This window comes from Erpetoichthys calabaricus, chromosome 16, assembly GCF_900747795.2.
Source record: "Erpetoichthys calabaricus chromosome 16, fErpCal1.3, whole genome shotgun sequence".
Lineage (NCBI taxonomy): Eukaryota > Metazoa > Chordata > Cladistia > Polypteriformes > Polypteridae > Erpetoichthys > Erpetoichthys calabaricus.
The window spans coordinates 22648845-22667266 of record NC_041409.2 but is presented as its reverse complement, the minus strand read 5'-3'; the positions used below and the strand labels follow the sequence as shown (position 1 = coordinate 22667266).

The 18422-nt window shown below is 41.3% G+C and overlaps 1 protein-coding gene across 1 annotated transcript in view; it reads right to left on the bottom strand.

Moving 5' to 3' along the window:
* Positions 1-18422, bottom strand: part of LOC114667092 (Fc receptor-like protein 5) — a 56945-nt gene that overhangs the window by 25071 nt on the left and 13452 nt on the right. The window contains exons 6-8 of the mRNA XM_028822226.2: positions 16375-16653; positions 9798-10073; positions 3826-4089 (exon numbers count right to left, since the gene is read on the bottom strand). Of these exons, the coding sequence (XP_028678059.2) occupies positions 3826-4089; positions 9798-10073; positions 16375-16653 (819 nt within the window). The remainder of the gene's footprint in view (positions 1-3825; positions 4090-9797; positions 10074-16374; positions 16654-18422) is intronic.

Genomic DNA, 18422 nt, shown 5'->3' with positions numbered 1-18422 from the left:
AGCTGTTATGTTTCTGATAATTGGCCACTATTTTGTTGATGCAAATTTGGACAGTGCTCCAAGGGAGAGAACCTAATATGAAGGGTTTTTTATATTGGCTCAGAAAGATTAACTGCAACTATTGTAGAATATGAACATTTTACACTCTTAAAAATAAAGGCATTGAAGCTGTCCTTCAATGTGATACCATAGAGGAACCATTTCTGGCTCCCAAAAGAGCCATCCACATGAAGGTATCAGAAAGAAAAGGTTCTATCAAATGACCACAAACAGATGACAACAAATTTGTGAAATACCAAAGGGTTGCTGATTTTAAAAGAACTCTCAGTACATACAGTCACACAGGCTAAGTTCAGGTTTTTGTGTCCTCCTATGTAGCCTACTACATATTAAATGTTTCTGTTTTGTCAACATATTAGGAACCTTTTCCAAGTAAAAAGAACCAACTTCATACTTCATAGGCAAAGAAACCCTTGACAGAATGAACTGTTATTTTGTCAGTCAATGGTTTTAGGAGGAACCACAAAATGAAGTAAAATACCATGAAGGAATCAGAAGTTTTTAAGAGTGTAACCCAGCCACAGGGGATGCACATACCAGTGTGGTTCTTTGTGTCAGTCCCAAGCCCGGATAAATGGGGAGGGTTACGTCAGGAAGGGCATCCAGTGTAAAATTTTGCCAAATCAATATGCGGACAACAATACAAATTTCCATACCGGATCGGTTGAGCCCCGGGTTAATACCGCCACCAGTACTGTTAGCCAACAGGGTGCTGGCGGAAATTGGGCTACTGTTGGCCGAAGAAGAAGGAGAAGAATTCGGGGGAGACATGTCCAGAGACAGGAGGAGAGGAGGAAAGTAAAGAGAGTGGAACTGAGGGTAGGAACTTTGAATGTTGGCAGTATGACTGGTAAGGGGAGAGAGTTAGCAGATATGATGGAGAGAAGGAAGGTTGATATATTGTGTGTCCAAGAGACTAAATGAAAGGGGAGTAAGACCAAGTGGATCGGAGGAGGATTCAAATTGTTCTATCATGGTGTGGATGGGAGGAGAAATGAGGTAGGAGTTATTCTGAAGGAACAGTATGTCAAGAGTGTCCTGGAGGTGAAAAGAGTGTCAGACAGAGTAATGATTATGAAGCTGGAAATTGGAGTTGTGATGTTGAATGTTGTTAGTGCATATGCCCTGCAAGTTGGGTGTACGATAGAGGAGAAAGAAGATTTTTGGAGTGAGTTGGATGAAGTTATGAACAGTATACCCAAGAGACAGAAAGTGCTGATTGGAGCAGATTTCAATGGGCATGTTGGTGAAGGGAACAGAGGAGATGAGGAGGTGATGGGTAGGTATGGTGTCAAGGAGAAGACTGAAGAAGGTCAGAGGATGGTGGATTTTGCCAAAAGTATGGTCATGGCTGTGGTGAATACGTATTTTAAGAAGAGGGAGGAACATAGGGTTATGTACAAGAGTGTAGGAAGATGCACACAGTTAGATTACATCCTATTCATAAGAGTCAATCTGAAGGAGATTGAAAACTGGAAAGTAGTGGCAGGGGAAAGTGTACTTAAGCAGCATAGGATGGTGGTCTGTAGGATGACGTTGGAGATCAAGAAGAGGAAGAGAGTAAGGGCAGAGCCAAGGATCAAATGCTGAAATTTGAAAAAGGAAGACTGCAAGGTTGAGTTTAGGGAGAAGGTGAGACAGGCACTGGGTGGTAGTAAAGTGTTACCAGACAGCTGGGAAACTACAGCAGATGTAGTAAGGGTGACAGCAAGAAGGGTGCTTGGCGTGACATCTGGACAGAGGAAGGAGGAAAAGGAAACCTGGTGGTGGAATGGGGAAGTACAGGAGAGTATACAGAGGAAGAGGATGGCAAAGAAGAAGTGGGATCGTCAGAGAGATACAGAAAGTAGACAAGAGTACAAGGAGATAAGGCGCAAGGTGAAGAGAGAGGTGGCGAAGGCTAAAGAAAAGGCGTATGATGAGTTGTATGAAAGGTTGGACACTGTACCGATTGGCTAGACAGAGGGACCAAGCTGGGAAAGATGTGCAGCAGGTTAGGGTGATAAAGGATAAAGATGGAAACGTACTCACAAGCGAGGAGAGTGTGTTGAGCAGATGGAAAGAGTACTTTGAGAGGCTAATGAATGAAGAGAACGAGAGAGAGAAGAGGTTAGATGATGTGGAAATAGTAAATCAGGAAGTGCAACAGATAAGCAAGGAGGAAGTAATGACAGCTATGAAGAGGGTAAAAAATGGAAAGGCTGCTGGTGCAGATGAAATACCTGTGGAAGTATGGAGGTGTTTAGGAGAGATGGCAATGGAGTTTTTAATCAGATTGTTTAATGGAATCTTGGAAAGTGAGAGGATGCCTGAGGAGTGGAGAAGAAGTGTACTGGTGCTGAAATTTAAGAATAAGGGGGATGTGCAGGACTGTAGTAACTACAGGGGGATAAAATTGATGAGCCACAGCATGAAGTTATGGGAAAGAGTAGTGGAAGCTCAGTTAAGAAGTGAGGTGATGATTAGTGAGCAGAAGTGTGGTTTAATGCCAAGAAAGAGCACCACAGATGCAATGTTTGCTCTGAGGATGTTGATGGAGAAGTTTAGAGAAGGCCAGAAGGAGTTGCATTGTGCCTTTGTGGAACTGGAGAAAGCATATGACAGGGTGCCTTGAGAGGAGCTGTGGTATTGTATGAGGAAGTCGGGAGTGGCAGAGAAGTACGTAAGAGTTGCACAGGATATGTACGAGGGAAGTGTGACTGTGGTGAGGTCTGTGGTAGGAGTGACGGATGCATTCAAGGTGGAGGTGGGATTACATCAGGGATCAGCTCTGAGCCCTTTCTTATTTGCAATGGTGATGGACAGGTTGAGAGACGAGATTAGACAGGAGTCCCCGTGGACTATGATGTTTGCTGATGACATTGTGATCTGTAGTTATAGTAGGGAGCAGGTTGAGGAGACCCTGGAGAGGTGGAGATATGCTCTAGAGAGGAGAGGAATGAAAGTCAGTAGGAACAAGACAGAATACATGTGTGTAAATGAGAGGGAGGTCAGTGGAATGGTGAGGATGCAACGAGTAGAGTTGGAAAAGGTCGATGAGTTTAAATATTTAGGATCAACAGTACAGAGCAATGGGGATTGTGGATTGTGGCAGGGTGGAATGGGTGGAGAAAAGTGTCAGGAGTAATTTGTGACAGACGGGTATCAGCAAGAGTGAAGAGAAGGTCTACAGGATGGTAGTAAGACCAGCTATGTTATATGGGTTGGTGATGGTGGCACTGACCAGAAAGCAGGAGACAGAGCTGGAGGTAGCAGAGTTAAAGATGCTAAGATTTGCATTGGGTGTGACGAGGGTGGATAGGATTAGAAATGAGGACATTAGAGGATCACCTCAAGTTGGACGATTTGGAGACAAAGTCAGAGAGGCTAGATTGCGTTGGTTTGGACATGTGCAGAGGAGAGATGCTGGGTATATTGGGAAAAGGATGCTAAGGATAGAGCTGCCAGGGAAGAGAAAAGGAAGAAGGCCTAAGAGGAGGTTTATGGATGTGGTGAGAGAGAACATGCAGGTGATGGGTGTGACAGAACAAGATGCAGAGGACAGAAAGATATGGAAGAAGATGATCTGCTGCGGAAAAGAAGAAGAAAGAACAGAACTGATGGGCAATAGATTTTATCAAAGAAAACTAAGTAAATGAAAATATGGCATTTCGAGATGTCAATCTAATACAATATACAGTATGTCATTTTCAGAGTATCATCAGATATTACATTTCACATTAATTCATGCATTTTAGGCAAAGATTTCTAGAATAACTGACTTACTGCTCACAAATAGGGTGAAGGAGTTACTGCGCTTATGTCCAGACTCACACCAGTACACTCCACTGTCAGATTTTGCTGCATTTTTGATTGTGCAGGTTTCAGTCTCTCTCAAGCATGACGACAGAGACTCTGCTTTTTGCCCTCTCAAGCGCATGTATTTCCAAGCAGAATGGCCTTCTTCAGAGTCACATCTCAAAGTAAAACGGTCTTCTTCAAATATCTGTGTGTGTGGTGGTTCTAGATTTAGTCTGACTTCTGGTAGTTCTGTAGAAAAATGAGATTTGCAAAGTGAAAGTGCAGTATAAATTATTCCACAAGGACACCATTATGATTCATGTAAATAAGACACTTTCAAGTTTTTCAGCTTCAGTTTGAAGGTGTTGTGGTGTTGCTGTGCAGAAAGATGGTAGCTGTGTCAGCCAAAGAGATGTCTGCTGATGTCACCAGGATGCCCTCCGCCTGGTAGTACATAAGGAAATCCCTACATGCATAAGCACAAAAGTTCTTCTGTTATCTCATGCCATAAAAGATCTGTTTTCTAAAGCCTTTGTAATCCAGATGTCGCAGGTTCACAGCTGACCACTGCCTGCTACCACCGTGTAAAATGTGTAATTTGAGAAGGATTGGGGTGTGATTCCATGATGAAATATAAGCTTTTATTTTATTTCAATTATAAAAGGGCAAACCTTGAGTGGGCAAACTAATTACATTTCATTATGTGTCTGTTTATATTCAAATTTTCTCCTTGTGACCTTAAACTAAACGGGTTGGTGAGTGTTATGTTATATTCAGATTTGTAATACTATTTTTCAATATACTTACTAAATTATACTGTTACTGCAGGTGATTAAGAAACATATGTTGACATTTAAACTTTTTTAAAAGAAGTCACATTCTGACATGTCTCACACAATTTTAGTAATTTTGGGAAAAAGTTGCATTTCCGTGGTAAGGGTGGATGGAGGCACAATGAAGCATAAAACAGACGTACTGTAACATAATACAAAGTATTCATAAATTAGAAATTGTGAACTGCTTTATTGGCTTCTGAGCCCAATCGTTGTAAACATTATTCAGAACTACGACTCGTTACCTAAAATCTAACGCAGAATGCATTATCTGGTTTCAGTGTCAAATGAACTTTAGAGATAAGTAGGCACTGTGCCATCAGAATCACTAAGGTCCAGGTGTCAGAAAAAGTTTAGTCTATTAAGCAGTTCATCTGTTTCATATAACAGTGAGAGAAAGGAACTGTGGATTTCCTCCTTCCACTGTTTGGGCATGACTGTACCGAAAAATTAGAACTTTAACTAAAGTAAGTAATACTATATTGGCAAATAGCCGTGAGATTAAATGTTGTTCTTACAGAGAGTCTAAAAAGAAGTCTAAAGACAGGCAAAAGTCCAAACCAGAAAAGAAAAGACAAAATATCGAAAGACAAAATTTGAAGTAAAAAAAAAAAAACAATACTTAATTCTTGAATATCTAAAGATCCTTTCTCTATTTAGGTAAATGATTTTTAAAAGTTTTGTCCAAAAGCTTGCATGTCATCGTCTTAAATACTGACTGTATGAAGTCACTCCTCATGATGTTGGTAAGCGACATCACTGCTGTGCACAACTTGGACCACCTCTGTGAAAATGAGTGTGCAATGGTGCTGCTTGTGACATCAAAACGGAGCCTCGATGATATCGCCATCATAACAATAAAATTAAGTAACAGCTGTAGAAACTAAACGTTCACATGCAAGCATTTTCAAAAATCTTCTTAAATAATACATTACCGTGGCTGTCCGTTTTTCTGTCCAGGATTTTAAATCACCTGTAGCTCGCAAACCATTTGTCCTGAAATTTGATACACATGTAAAATGCGACCTCTACTATCCGCTTTCGTGGTGATCATTGACCTCCAAGGTCAAAGGTCAACCCAGGAAGGTCAAGGTCAAAAATCAAATAACCTGTAGCCTGAAATTTGGTACACATATACTCCATTTTCCAACCCGCTGAATCCGAACACAGGGTCACGGGGGTCTGCTGGAACCAATCCCAGCCAACACAGGGCAGAAGGCAGGCACCAACCCACCGCAGGACACACACACACCCACACCAAGCACATACTGGGGCCAATTTAGAATTGCCAATACACCTAACCTGCATGTCTTTGGACTGTGGGAGGAAACCCACACAGACACGGTGAGAACATACAAACTCCACACAGGGAGGACCCGGGAAGCGAACCCGGGTCTCCTAACTGTGAGGCAGCAGCACTACCACTGTGCCACCTGAAACTCTGCACTACAGCTTTATATTAAAAGCGAAGAGTTTTGGAATTATTACTCTTTTCATTTTTATTTTATTGTAGAATCTACTCTCGGCAGCAGCCAGCAGGGCGGCGCATGCCTACGGGCGCCGTTCTCATCCCTACCACCTTCACCGTCACTTCCCCTACCTCTCCATATCTTAAATCATTCTTGAGGCAGATTGAAGACTTAAGTGCCAGCTTAAGCGAAAAATTAAGGAAAACATACTAAGTAATTGCAACACAAACACTGACTTAATCAGTTTTATCGTGGAAAGATGCCGACGGAAGAAGAGAAGAAGCGGGCTGCTAGGGTGAAGAAAAGAAGAGCTGCTCAGGAAACAGCAAGCGAATGCTAAACGTACAGAGAAAGAAAATCAAGGGTATTCACTGCACGTTATCGTGCAGTTCGCCGTTACTGGTAGATAAATAATGATAATCCTTACAAAATTATACGACAACTGTTGTATTCTTCTTGTGAGTGAGACAGTGTTTAACATTTTAATTATGGCAATCATGCTTTTTAGTTACCCAGGAATTGCTTGTATTTGGTTATGTTTACAACTGCCACATGGTTTTGTTTACCTTGTATGTACAAAAGATTACATTAAGTCTGTACTTGCTGTTGATGTATATACATTGTAGCAGGTGGCTGGGGTTCATGCCCAGCCGGGACACCCCTGCACACTATATTCAGGAGGAGCAGCCCTGGACAGTGCAATACCTCCCCCTGGACACTAGATGGCCGCCCCCCCCCCCCCCCCCCCCCGGGGTGGAGCAGTGCCTCGGTTTCCCACGGGGCTCCCTGGGAATTGGAGTTGGTTGCAGCCCTGTTGGGTCCCGCAGGCACCGCCAGGGGGTGCTGTGTTTGGGACTCCTGAGCCCGTGGGGGCAGCCTATTCATCACACCCGGAAGTGCAGCCGGAACTCGGTGATCAAGCACCTGGAGCACTTCTGGGTGAACTATAAAAGTAGCCAGCGACCACCACTCAGTGGCCAGAATCGGATGGAGGAGGACGAGGTTGCTTGGGAGGAGTGATAGTGCCAAGGAGGAAGAGAAAGTGCTTTTGTTACTTGTGTGCTTGGGACTGTGTATTGCCTGCGGGTCACGGGGAAGACGTGCGCCCACAGACGAAGGAAAATAAATACAGTAATCCCTCGCTATATCACACTTCGACTTTCGCGGATTCACTCTATCGCGGATTTTATATGTAAGCATATCTAACTATATAACGCGGAATTTTCGCTGCTTCGCGGGTTTCTGCGGACAAGGGGTCTTTTTACTTCTGGTACATGCTTCCTCAGTTGGTTTGTCCAGTTGATTACATACAAGGGACGCTATTGGTGGATGACTGAGAAGCTACCTAATCAGAGCACACAGTTAAGTTCCTTTTTTGCTGATTGGCTCAGCGACGGAGTGCTGCATTAACCAGGAAGTCTCATCTCACTCATTCAGCATTAACGTGCTCCTGCTACTGCTTCATGGGCCGTGTCCAAGCGCCAACAGAAGATGCAAATGATTGCAGAAAAGGTAAAAGTTTTGGATATGTTGAAGGAAGGGAACGGCTACACCGCTGCAGGACACCATTACGGCATCAATGAGTCCACGATTCTTTTTATTTAAAAAGGAGGAAAAGCATATAAGATCTACGGCCGCAGTGTCCTTTAACCAGGGTGCAAAACGAGTTGCAAGTGGACGTGATAAGGCAGTAGTCTGGATGGAATCTGCTTTAGGGATTTGGATTGAAGAGTGATGGAAGAAGAACAACGGCAGTGCTAAACAGTCGCCTGAAGAGACTCCTTTAGAAGAGCTGTAACACTATCCTTTGTTGTGCAGTAAAATTAAACTCCTCGTTATCGAACAAGTCGTCGTGTCATTGTTGGTGAGTAACCATAATTAATTATCTACGTACAGTACTTATTACATGTACATAGTTTAGTGTCACTGTACACACATTTTACTGTATACAATTTTTCTTGCATTGTACGTATTTATTGCTGGTGGCCTGTCTGTCGTAATGGCTGTAACATATGTGATATCGGAGACACTCGATATCTTTAAAATAATATTTAGGCTTTACTGTATATAAACTGTGTTTACATACATCATTTCAACGAATCTTACCTAATATCTAAGAGAATACAAAGGGTTTATGCTGTATAATTGTGCGGGAAATGTTTATAATAGTGTGGTAGAGTTTATAAGGGCTTAAAATATATAAAAAGAACCATATGAACATATGGTTTCTACTTCGCGGATTTTCACCATTCGCGGGGGGTTCTGGAACGCAACCCCCGTGATGGAGGAGGGATTACTGTAGTTTTTTTATTTTACACGTGCCTCCCGTGTCGAGTCTGAACTAAACTAAATTGTCTTTAATTGATTTGTACCTCTTCTTCACACTTCCTGATATTTATTTGATTTCATTAAGCCAGTGGTTAAGTAGAAAAAATGAAGGCATAGTACATTCAAGAATATTTAAGCAGAGAGATTATAGTTGATTATCTGAAGTCAGAATATTTTGCTTTCAGCATTTCACTTCTAATACCGAGTTGGTGTTCTAGCTACCTGTCTCTGTTTACTGTAACATGCAGCAATTCCTTGCATCCATTGTAGTGATTCTTCCAATATAAGTTTATTTTTCCAGAGAGCACTGAGGCAGAGGGGGTCTGTCTAATGTATGAGATTTGGACTTTCTTGTTTAATATTAGTATTATTGTTGTTGTTGATGTAGCTGGTATTCATCTTCCTTAATAGTATCCTCTACATTTCCTGCTAGCTACTGGCCAAAAATGTAATAAAGTTACCAAAAGAGAAAGTATGATGGTTGAAAAATGATAGCTAGCTAGCTAGATAGATAGATAACTAGATAGACAGATGTGAAAGGCACTATATAACAGATAGACAGTGTCACACACATGCAATTAGGAGACAGCTTGAGGATTCATCTAGCTGTAATTTCACCCCATGCTGAGGGTTGTTGCTGTTATTTAATGCTCCTCCTCCTCCTGCAGATTAGACAACCGTTTGTCCCAGTGATGTCACTTCCAGGTTACTGTATCCCGGCCCTGCCCCTTCTAGTCTGGCTTCTTCTTAAGGGGCAGTGCCGCCATTTTGACTTTAGTTGCTGTTTGGACTCATGTCTGAAAAGACCTAATGTGCTTCGTTGTTTGTTTTTTTTTTATTATTTTGCTCCATCCAATTATATGGGGTTTGCCTACAAGGTGTCCCAACACTTTATATTTGTCCTTCTGTTTTTTTTTTACAACAGCCTGGACAACTCTACAGCCTATAACAACTCTAGGGCTATAATAAAGGCCAGTGACCACCACTCAGCGGCCAGAGTCGGGTGGAAGGAGGACAAAGCTGTGGAGGAGTGGTGGTGAAAGAGAGAAGCATTGTGGCTTGTGTTACTGTGCTTGGGATTGTGTTGTGGCTGGAGGGTTCACGGGGAAGATGTGCCCTCCAGCTGAAGAAAGAAATAAAAGTCTTTTGTTGAGTTTTACAGGTGCCTCAGTGTCAAGTCTGTGTTGGGTCGGGCGCTATATAGCATCCATTTCACAATAGATAGATAGATAGATAGATAGATAGATAGATAGATAGATAGATAGATAGATAGATAGATAGATAGATAGATAGATAGATAGATAGATAGATAGATGTAATGACTCACCTGATATGTTTAAACTAACAAAATCACTTGCTTGGGAATAGACAGGAGGGTCTCCCCTCTTCCCTCGACACCAGTACCGGCCCTGGTCAGACACAGTAACTCGAGTGATGTTGCAGTTTTCATTGCACGGCAGAGGAGTGTCGTCACCATCTTTGAACCATTGGTATTTCCAGTCATCATGTTTAGACTCAACCTGACACACCAGACTCACGGTCTCCATTGTAAATATACGCTCCCAAGGAGGTATAAGGGTCAGAACAGATTTGGGGTTAATCCCTGAAAAATAAAGATGAATATAATGGTCAAACATTAACATTAAGGGAAAGAAAATATTGAAAATGTATCTGTAAATACATTGAAATATATATCTAAACTTATCAAAATATTGGGTGGCAGGTTAATTTAGTGGATAGTGCTACTGCTTATTGGGTTTGATTCATGGATCAAGTTGTGGTCCATATGGAGTCTGCATGCTCTCCACATGTCTTTATGGGTTTTCCTCGATGCTAACTGATTTTCCGCCACATGCTGATTAAGTGAACCAGTGATATAAATTTACCTTGTGTGACTGAGCCCTGCCATGACCATCACCCTGTCTAGAATTGTTTCCTGCCTTGCACGCTGGAATTAAGAAAGTTTGACAATGTTTTGTTATATCTAAGTTCTGAAATATGGGGCGTGAGTGATTTGGGAGTCTGCCGAATAAATTTGTGGAACTCCTAAAGCCCATCCATCCATCCATTTTCCAACCCGCTGAATCTGAACACAGGGTCACGGGGGTCTGCTGGAGCCAATCCCAGCCAACACAGGGCACAAGGCAGGGAACCAATCCCGGGCAGGGTACCAACCCACCGCAGGACACACACAAACACACCCATACACCAAGCACACACTAGGGCCAATTCAGAATCGCCAATCCACCTAACCTGCATGTCTTTGGACTGTGGGAGGAAACCGGAGCGCCCGGAGGAAACCCACGCAGACACGGGGAGAACATGCAAACTCCACGCAGGGTGGACTCCTAAAGCCATAAATTCAAATTATGTTATATTGGTAGAAGTCATACATCATTGGGCTTGCAAGAACACATTAACAATCGAAATACAGCTCTTCACAGAATGGGGAAAAGCAACTGTTTATAAGCATTTCACAGGCTAGAACAGTGCTAAATGTTTCAATGGCATCCCATCTAGCAGCCAGCAGGAAAGGAAGCACACGCATTGAATGAAGTGAAAGGATTTGAAATACGTGGCAGAGAGTTATGCAGAAGAGCATAGTGTACATACAAGCTGTAAACAGACATTAGACTTGATGTTAGGCTTGACTTGATCTCCGTGATGCTGAAGAGCAGAAAATGAAGAAGACTGCTGATACCAAAGGTATTCACTAATAATTTACCCTCAAAATCACCTGCTTAATCCTTCATTTCTCTTAACTAACTAGAGATACGGTGCTGGTCTGTGACAGGGTGATAAATTGGATCACAGCACACAATAATCTTAATTTTTATGCTGAAAAAGCCTTCTTGGCATTGTACGCACAGTGTCTAAGTACACGTCTCATGAAAGGTGCATGTTTCTGTGTGATGCTAACAAGAAGTACAAGGTGGAATGGAATTTCTTTGCAGATTACACATCTGTGTACAATATGAATCGTCCACTTAAGATATTCATGTTCTAACTGATGTCATTCTACATTGCTAATTTACTGTACAGTAAACAGAGCCTTTTATAATCTGAAAGCCGTCTACACAGGGCTCACTGTACAAAGAGAGAGAGGTTAGGAGCAGGCGCTGATACAGCACATTGCCGCACCCGCCACATGACTAACCAACTCAGGATCACAGATTAGTGCAGCGGGTGATACCTCAGCACCACACTAGTTCAGATGGAATGGAACAGTGTGAGGTTTTTTTATGGTGGCTGGAGTGCCAATTCTGCCACCAATCCCCAGATTTTTCCCTAGAGGTTGGAGGGCCTACATGCAGGGCTGGATGCAGATTAATGTCATACCCAGGACAGAGCAATTGCAGGTTAAGGGCCTTGCTCAAGGACCCAACAAAGTAGAGTCACTTTCTGGCGTTTACAAGATTTGAACTGGCAATTTTCCGATTGCGAGTGCAAATCCCTAGCCTCAGAGCCACCACTCCGCCCACTATACAAAAACACAGGGAAAATAATTGACAAAATTAACAAAGAAAGACAAAGTAAAACAAGCCTTAACTTCCACTGTTATGCAGATGATATACAGTTATATCTTAGTACAGACTCCCCTACAGATTCACCTCCCAGCACACTCACGGAATGCATCACTGATCTTAAGCTATGGATGGCAAATAACTTTCTCAAACTTAATGCCAATAAAACTGAAGTATTACTTGTAGGTCCAAAATCCCAACTTTCTAAGGCATTCAATTTCTCTATTTCTGTTGATGGTACACTTATCAAACCTGCTCCTGTTAGAAACCTTGGTGTTTTGTTTGATTCATCACTTAACTTTGATTTACACATTAGGTCTCTTTCCAAAATTTCATTCTATCATCTCCGTAACATTGCCCGTCTCTGTCCATTTCTGTCCTTGTCTGATGCTCAAACTCTGGTTCATTGTTTCATAATGTCTCGTATTGATTACTGTAATTCCCTCTTCATTGGCCTCCCTGCAAAATCTATACAGAAGCTACAGGACATTCAGAACTCCACAGCCAGAGTCCTCACCCCCACAAAGTGTTCTGCTCACATCTCCCCTGTTCTCTCCCAGCTTCACTGGTTACCAGTTCCATCAACGATTCAATTCAAGATTCTGCTTCTCACCTTCAAAGCCCTACACAACCTTTGCCCCTCTCTGCCTCACTCAGACTCCTAGCTCCTTACACTCCTTGTCACTCTCTCAGGTCCTTGAGCAGTAATCTCCACACACCAGACTCTCCACCCTGGGAGGCAGGTCCTTCAGTGCTATAACTCTGGTACGCTCTTCCTCAGATCCTGTTTCTGCACTTTTAAATTGCAACTGAAAACTTTCCTCTTCTACAAACTTTTGTCATCTGTGTAATTTTGTTTTTTGTTTTTTTTACTCTCTATGTAAAGCGACCTTGGGTTTATGAAAGGTGCTCAATAAAGGTAACCTATTATTATTATTATTATTAAGTGCTACGTAAGAAAATACTAATGTACATACAATCCAGAAATAAAACAAAAACATTTAATTACATAAAACACAAAAGAATTAATGAATAATGCTAAAATAAACAGTAAATAACCTAAAGCCAGGGATGAAACCCATGGTCAAACGTAACACCCGTGGTGTCTCTGCAGGTCTGAGCTCTCTTATCATTTCCTCATTCCCTTCATTAAGCAACCCAGTCACGTTCATCAAGTCAGGGCCTGTGTGCTGCTCCTTGCATTTGCTCTCTTGCAACTCTTCCCTTTCATCACCCTTGAATATTTAAACTGGTTCCATATTATCATCACATCTTATTTCCCATATACAGTATGCTATATATTCAGATATGTTCATACCACTTATTTTATGTAATACTTCTCAGAAGATTAATGCCTTGTGAGTTTTTTCCTGCTTTGAGTTCTCAATAAGTATTCCCATGACATCTCCATATCATCACAATAGACTAAGCTCCCACCTTGCATTTAAGACGTGGATCAGACTAGAGAACGCAGAAAAGTACAAACACAGATGGAATCTTGAAAAAGAAAATGCAAAAGGAAAAACAAAATGAGACAATGGGTTTATCCAAAAAAAAAAAGATTTTAAGTCAATCAGTGACTGCTCAAGTAAGATAGCGGAACAACTTCAACTTGAAGTGCTATATGCTGATGTAGTACAGAAGACTCACTATGGGGCAAGTCTAAGCAGTGACGCCCACAGACAGCTGCAGTCTTAAAAAATGACTTGACTTAAGAACAAGCATGGCAGCTCTACTTGTTTATAGTATGATTTTTCATATTGCTCTTTCCATTGTTATTTTTAACTCTCCATGGTATGCCTGTTTAAGCTATTGTCTTACCACTGTTTTGTGCTTCTTTTGATTGTTCAATAAATTCTTTAATATTTCTAGAACCATATTTTGCTTTTGTCTTTCACCCAGGGGTTTATGATTATCCTCTCCCTTGACAGGCATTTTTAAGTATAGCTGAAGTTAGGCAGCTAGTTGGCTCAGGTCTCCAGAACTCTCACTGTGTCCAACTTTGTCTTTGACTTTCTCTTTTACAGTTTTATTCTCCTCTGCTGTCAACAGGCCAGAGTTCAAAAATTAATTAATGGACAAGTATCATTGGTTTCCATTTATGTTAATGAGTTTCTACTTTGTTTTCTATGTGTTTTAACAAATCTGTATCTTTATATGTACTAATTCTGTATTTACTATTTAATATAACCTGTACTTGGATTTTACCTCTGAATCTTTTCACAGTGCTCTGTGCCTGCACTCCGTGAAAAGCGCTATACAAAAATAAGTTGTTTCATATCATATTTTGAACTGTTAAAATCCTGATTCCCAGTCTGGGCCTGTGCAGGTCTTGAAGCCTGTAATTTGAGTTTGGGGATAGGCTGCCGGTTAAGGCCCGTTTCTGCAGCAGATCAGTGGAATCTTGGGCTGGGTTGGGTGTTATTTGGGCGCTCTCACCCTGTTTTGCCATTTTGAGATGTGGATTACAACAGATTTTGGGTGAATACATTATGTGCAAACTCGGAATTTCTAAATTATTCAAATTCCATTGTTTTAAATTATATTGAAGTTGTGTATTTTTATTTATTTTATCATGTATTTTGTTTTCTGTGACTTCATCTTTAGGCACCACTACCAGTTTTACCATTTCGCTTCCAGTAAACATATGACGATAATCAGCATGCTACGTATCCCTTGGTGGACTGTAACAAATCCTTCCTTAAAGATAGTAAGATTTAAAAGGGTTAGGGACAGGTTTCAATTTAGTATTGCCCTTGCTTTTGCCCTTGACCTCCTTATTTGTTTTGACCCTTGAATCTGATGATTCAATTTTCTTTAGATTTTTGGTTTTGACCTTGGCATGTTCTTGATTATGTCTATTCTCTTCTCATTTCGTGATTATCCCTAAGTCTGTTCTTCTCACACTCACGATAATCTTAGGGTTCTTACCATCGCCCTTAACAATATTTTGATGGCATTCAATTATTTATAAAGTTTACTAGAAATAACATAACATGAACAATCTAAAAATTTTGTGATTGTGGGAAACCCACTATATACAATAAATCGATTTGATCAAATGTATTTTCCACGTGTGTTACAATAGGAATATCTCTCCACACACATAATGATGCCACAGAGACAAAAAGTATAACAAATGGTGATTTTATTTCTCTAATCATACAAAGCAGGAACACAATATACAAACTCTGCTGTCACGTATTCTACCTATACATATTTTGAACCCCTTTTTGATGGTGGGGTGTCTTGCTCACCTTCTCACCTCTTAACCACCACAAAGCTCTTAATTTCACATGTCCACTTTCTCTGTTTTCTCTCTTACAGACTTTGCTCCAACTCTCATTTCAACTCTAAGTTCACTGAGCCTGCAGACTTGATGCGGCACTGAAGTCGTTCACGGTGTCATTTCCAGCCAATTCTTAGAGACAGGCCCTACACAAAGTTGGAAGTTCCTCTTCTTTTGTTATGGGCAACAGAATTTGACATAATGGTTTCTATTATGTTGTCCCTTTAGTTATCTTTAATGGGCAAGACATGTTAAATTGCTTCTAGGGTCCCCGCCTTAAACAGGTAACATGACCCGATCTTGTTCCATTCAGGAACTGTGTGCTGCCATATAAAGGTAAAGGAGTTATGACTGGCCTCTTTCCAGTCCACTTGTATGTCATCATGAGTGATATGCTAGTTTTAGATATAAATGCCAACATGCATGATAGATGAATAGCATTATGGGTTGAGAATGATCGTGCTTTTACGGAGCACAGTTGGTGACATTACACTAATGAAATTATTAAAGCCTTCTTTACATTAAGTTTCTTTTTATTGATCACCCAAGTTATTGGACAGTGTCACACACGTGTGATTGGGAGGCAGCTAGAAGGCCAAAATAATAGTAGTACCACGCCAGACCAGGGGGTGGCGAGCTGCACTAACTTTCTCTTTCTGTCCTCTGCAAACTATCCACGGGAAATCCCACTAGGTGCTGGCCCCATAGATGACTTCACTTTCAGTTCCAGTGCCATAGATGACGTCACTTCCAGTCCCCGAAGACGTCATTTCCTGTCATGGCCTTTAAAGCCGCCATCTTGTCAAACCAAAATCAGTTCTGTTTTGGACTTCAGCCTGAACACAACTCATCAAAAAATGTAACCTTTTGCAGCCAGGGCACAATATATAGGAGGCTACCCCAAACCTTTTTTGATGTCCCCGTGTCTTTCTTATCACAACAGGCATGTATTATTTCATCAAAACCTGGGTTTGCAAGAAAGATTCAGTAAGTGCAAAAACAATATCACTGCATAACAAGCCAATGAAATCAAAAAAGAAACATTTTCCACAATAAAGTAGTGCAAGGAAGGCAAAAATATGTAGGCTTACCTTTCACTGTCAACTGAACACTTTTGCTGGCCTTCTTAACGTTCGTCCCTGTGACATCCACCTCACATGTGTATTTTCCAATGTCCGTCTCACTAGCTTTAAGAATTTGAAGGTGATTCTGTTTGGAATCATGATGTAATGTCCCCTCATCCTTAAGAAAAGTATAATTGAGTTGTGTTTTCCATTTTTTGCTATTTGACTGACACTGAAGAGTCACAGGATCCCCTTCAAAAACTGAAGTGGCAGGAATGATTATCAGAACAGGGTCAGTGAACAACTCTGTGGGGAAAGAGATGTTTATTAGTAATACATTTTCTGACATGAGTGGTTTTCAGTTAATTTAAATCTACTCTCTATATACAAAATCTTAAGCCTGAAAGTGCAATGATTTTGTGCAACAATTTTGTGTGACGTTTTTATGTCACATTTTTTGTCACGCTTTAAATCGGGCTTATTTTAAAACCTACATATATATGTTTGGTATCATTCTTTTCAGAATTTATCGAACTTTAATGTGATATTGCTAGACTTTCAGATTCTTTTTCCGTTTTTAAATTATAAACTAAAAAATATCAAGAACTCACATCCCGTGAGACCAGACTTTGTGCCGAGATTTTAATCACGCCCGGGGCTGAAAATGAAAGACAAAGAGTAGGACAGCTGCTGTACAGGCTTTTAAATGTTCGAGATGCAGATCGCACAGCACAGCAGCAGCAGCAAGCCAGTAGCTGATCGAGCAAGGAGGAGGTAAAAAAAAAACTGTTTTTGTTTCCCATTGTATCACCGTTTAAGAGTGGGTTTTGGAGGAGCGACCACATCTCCTTGGGGTGCATTCAGCCCCCCTCTTCACAACGCGAGCGGCAGAGATGGGAAGTAGCTAGGCCTTGGGAGGTTTTGGAGAGCGAAGCGAGCAGGGGGGAACCCCCTAGTTATGACTATAAATGTATTGCTTGACTAACCTTGTTACAGCATTAAAGAAATCTTTGCTATAAGATTCTGATTACTGAGGCATGGAGACTACTATCCTGGCATGAATGGCCACAATGCAGGAAAATCCCTAAACAAGATGACTTTACCACCCACATTTACACACAATGAACCAATGTAGACTCTCCAACCTAAAAAATCTGTAAACAGAATAATATTTGTTTATTCAATTTATCAGTGCTTGGAAAGTTGATTTTGATGTGAGCCAATAAATAAAATACTAAAACCTCATACTTCCATAGAGTAGCAAAATTTAAAAACTAAAAATGTTATTATAGGCTTTGCATATTTCATCCTACATAAATGAAAAAAGATTAAGGCCCACAATGGAGATGGAAAGTTGTGACGTGTTGCCTGTTGGTCCCCACAGACTTTTAGTTTTCTGTAACCTTGTTGCTGCCATTGCCTCGCAGTTAGGAGACCTGGGTTCACTTCCCAGGTCCTCCCTGCGTGGAGTTTGCATGTTCTCCCCGTGTCTGCGTGGGTTTCCTCCAGGTGCTCCGGTTTCCTCCCACAGTCCAAAGACATGCAGGTTAGGTGGATTGGCGATTCTAAATTGGCCCTAGTGTGTGCTTGGTGTGTGTTTGTGTGTGTCCTGTGGTGGGTTGGCACCCTGCCCGGGATTGGTTCCTGCCTTGTTCTTTGTGTTGGCTGGGATTGGCTCCAGCAGACCCCCGTGACCCTGTGTTTGGAATCAGCGGGTTGGAAAATGGATGGATGGAAACACAGGAGCAAGCATTTAGGCTTTGAATTGTGGCTTGTTAGATTAGGAACTGTTATCATCTGTGGATATCACAACTGGTATGAATCAACTGGGAATATTCAGATATTAGACGAGGAATATCTTTCTAAGAGAGGTGGGCCATCTTGTGATGTTCTTATAACAACTTGAAGCTCCATGCTATTAAGAAGGTGGAAATGAGGATTGACTTCCATGACAAGTACTATCTATCCACCTTTGCAAATTAATGGCCAGGCTGTGTCTGTGGTTTAGTTGTTCAAGTTCCTGGTGACTACTTTCACTAATATATTAAAATGGGACAAGCACATTACCTCCATCA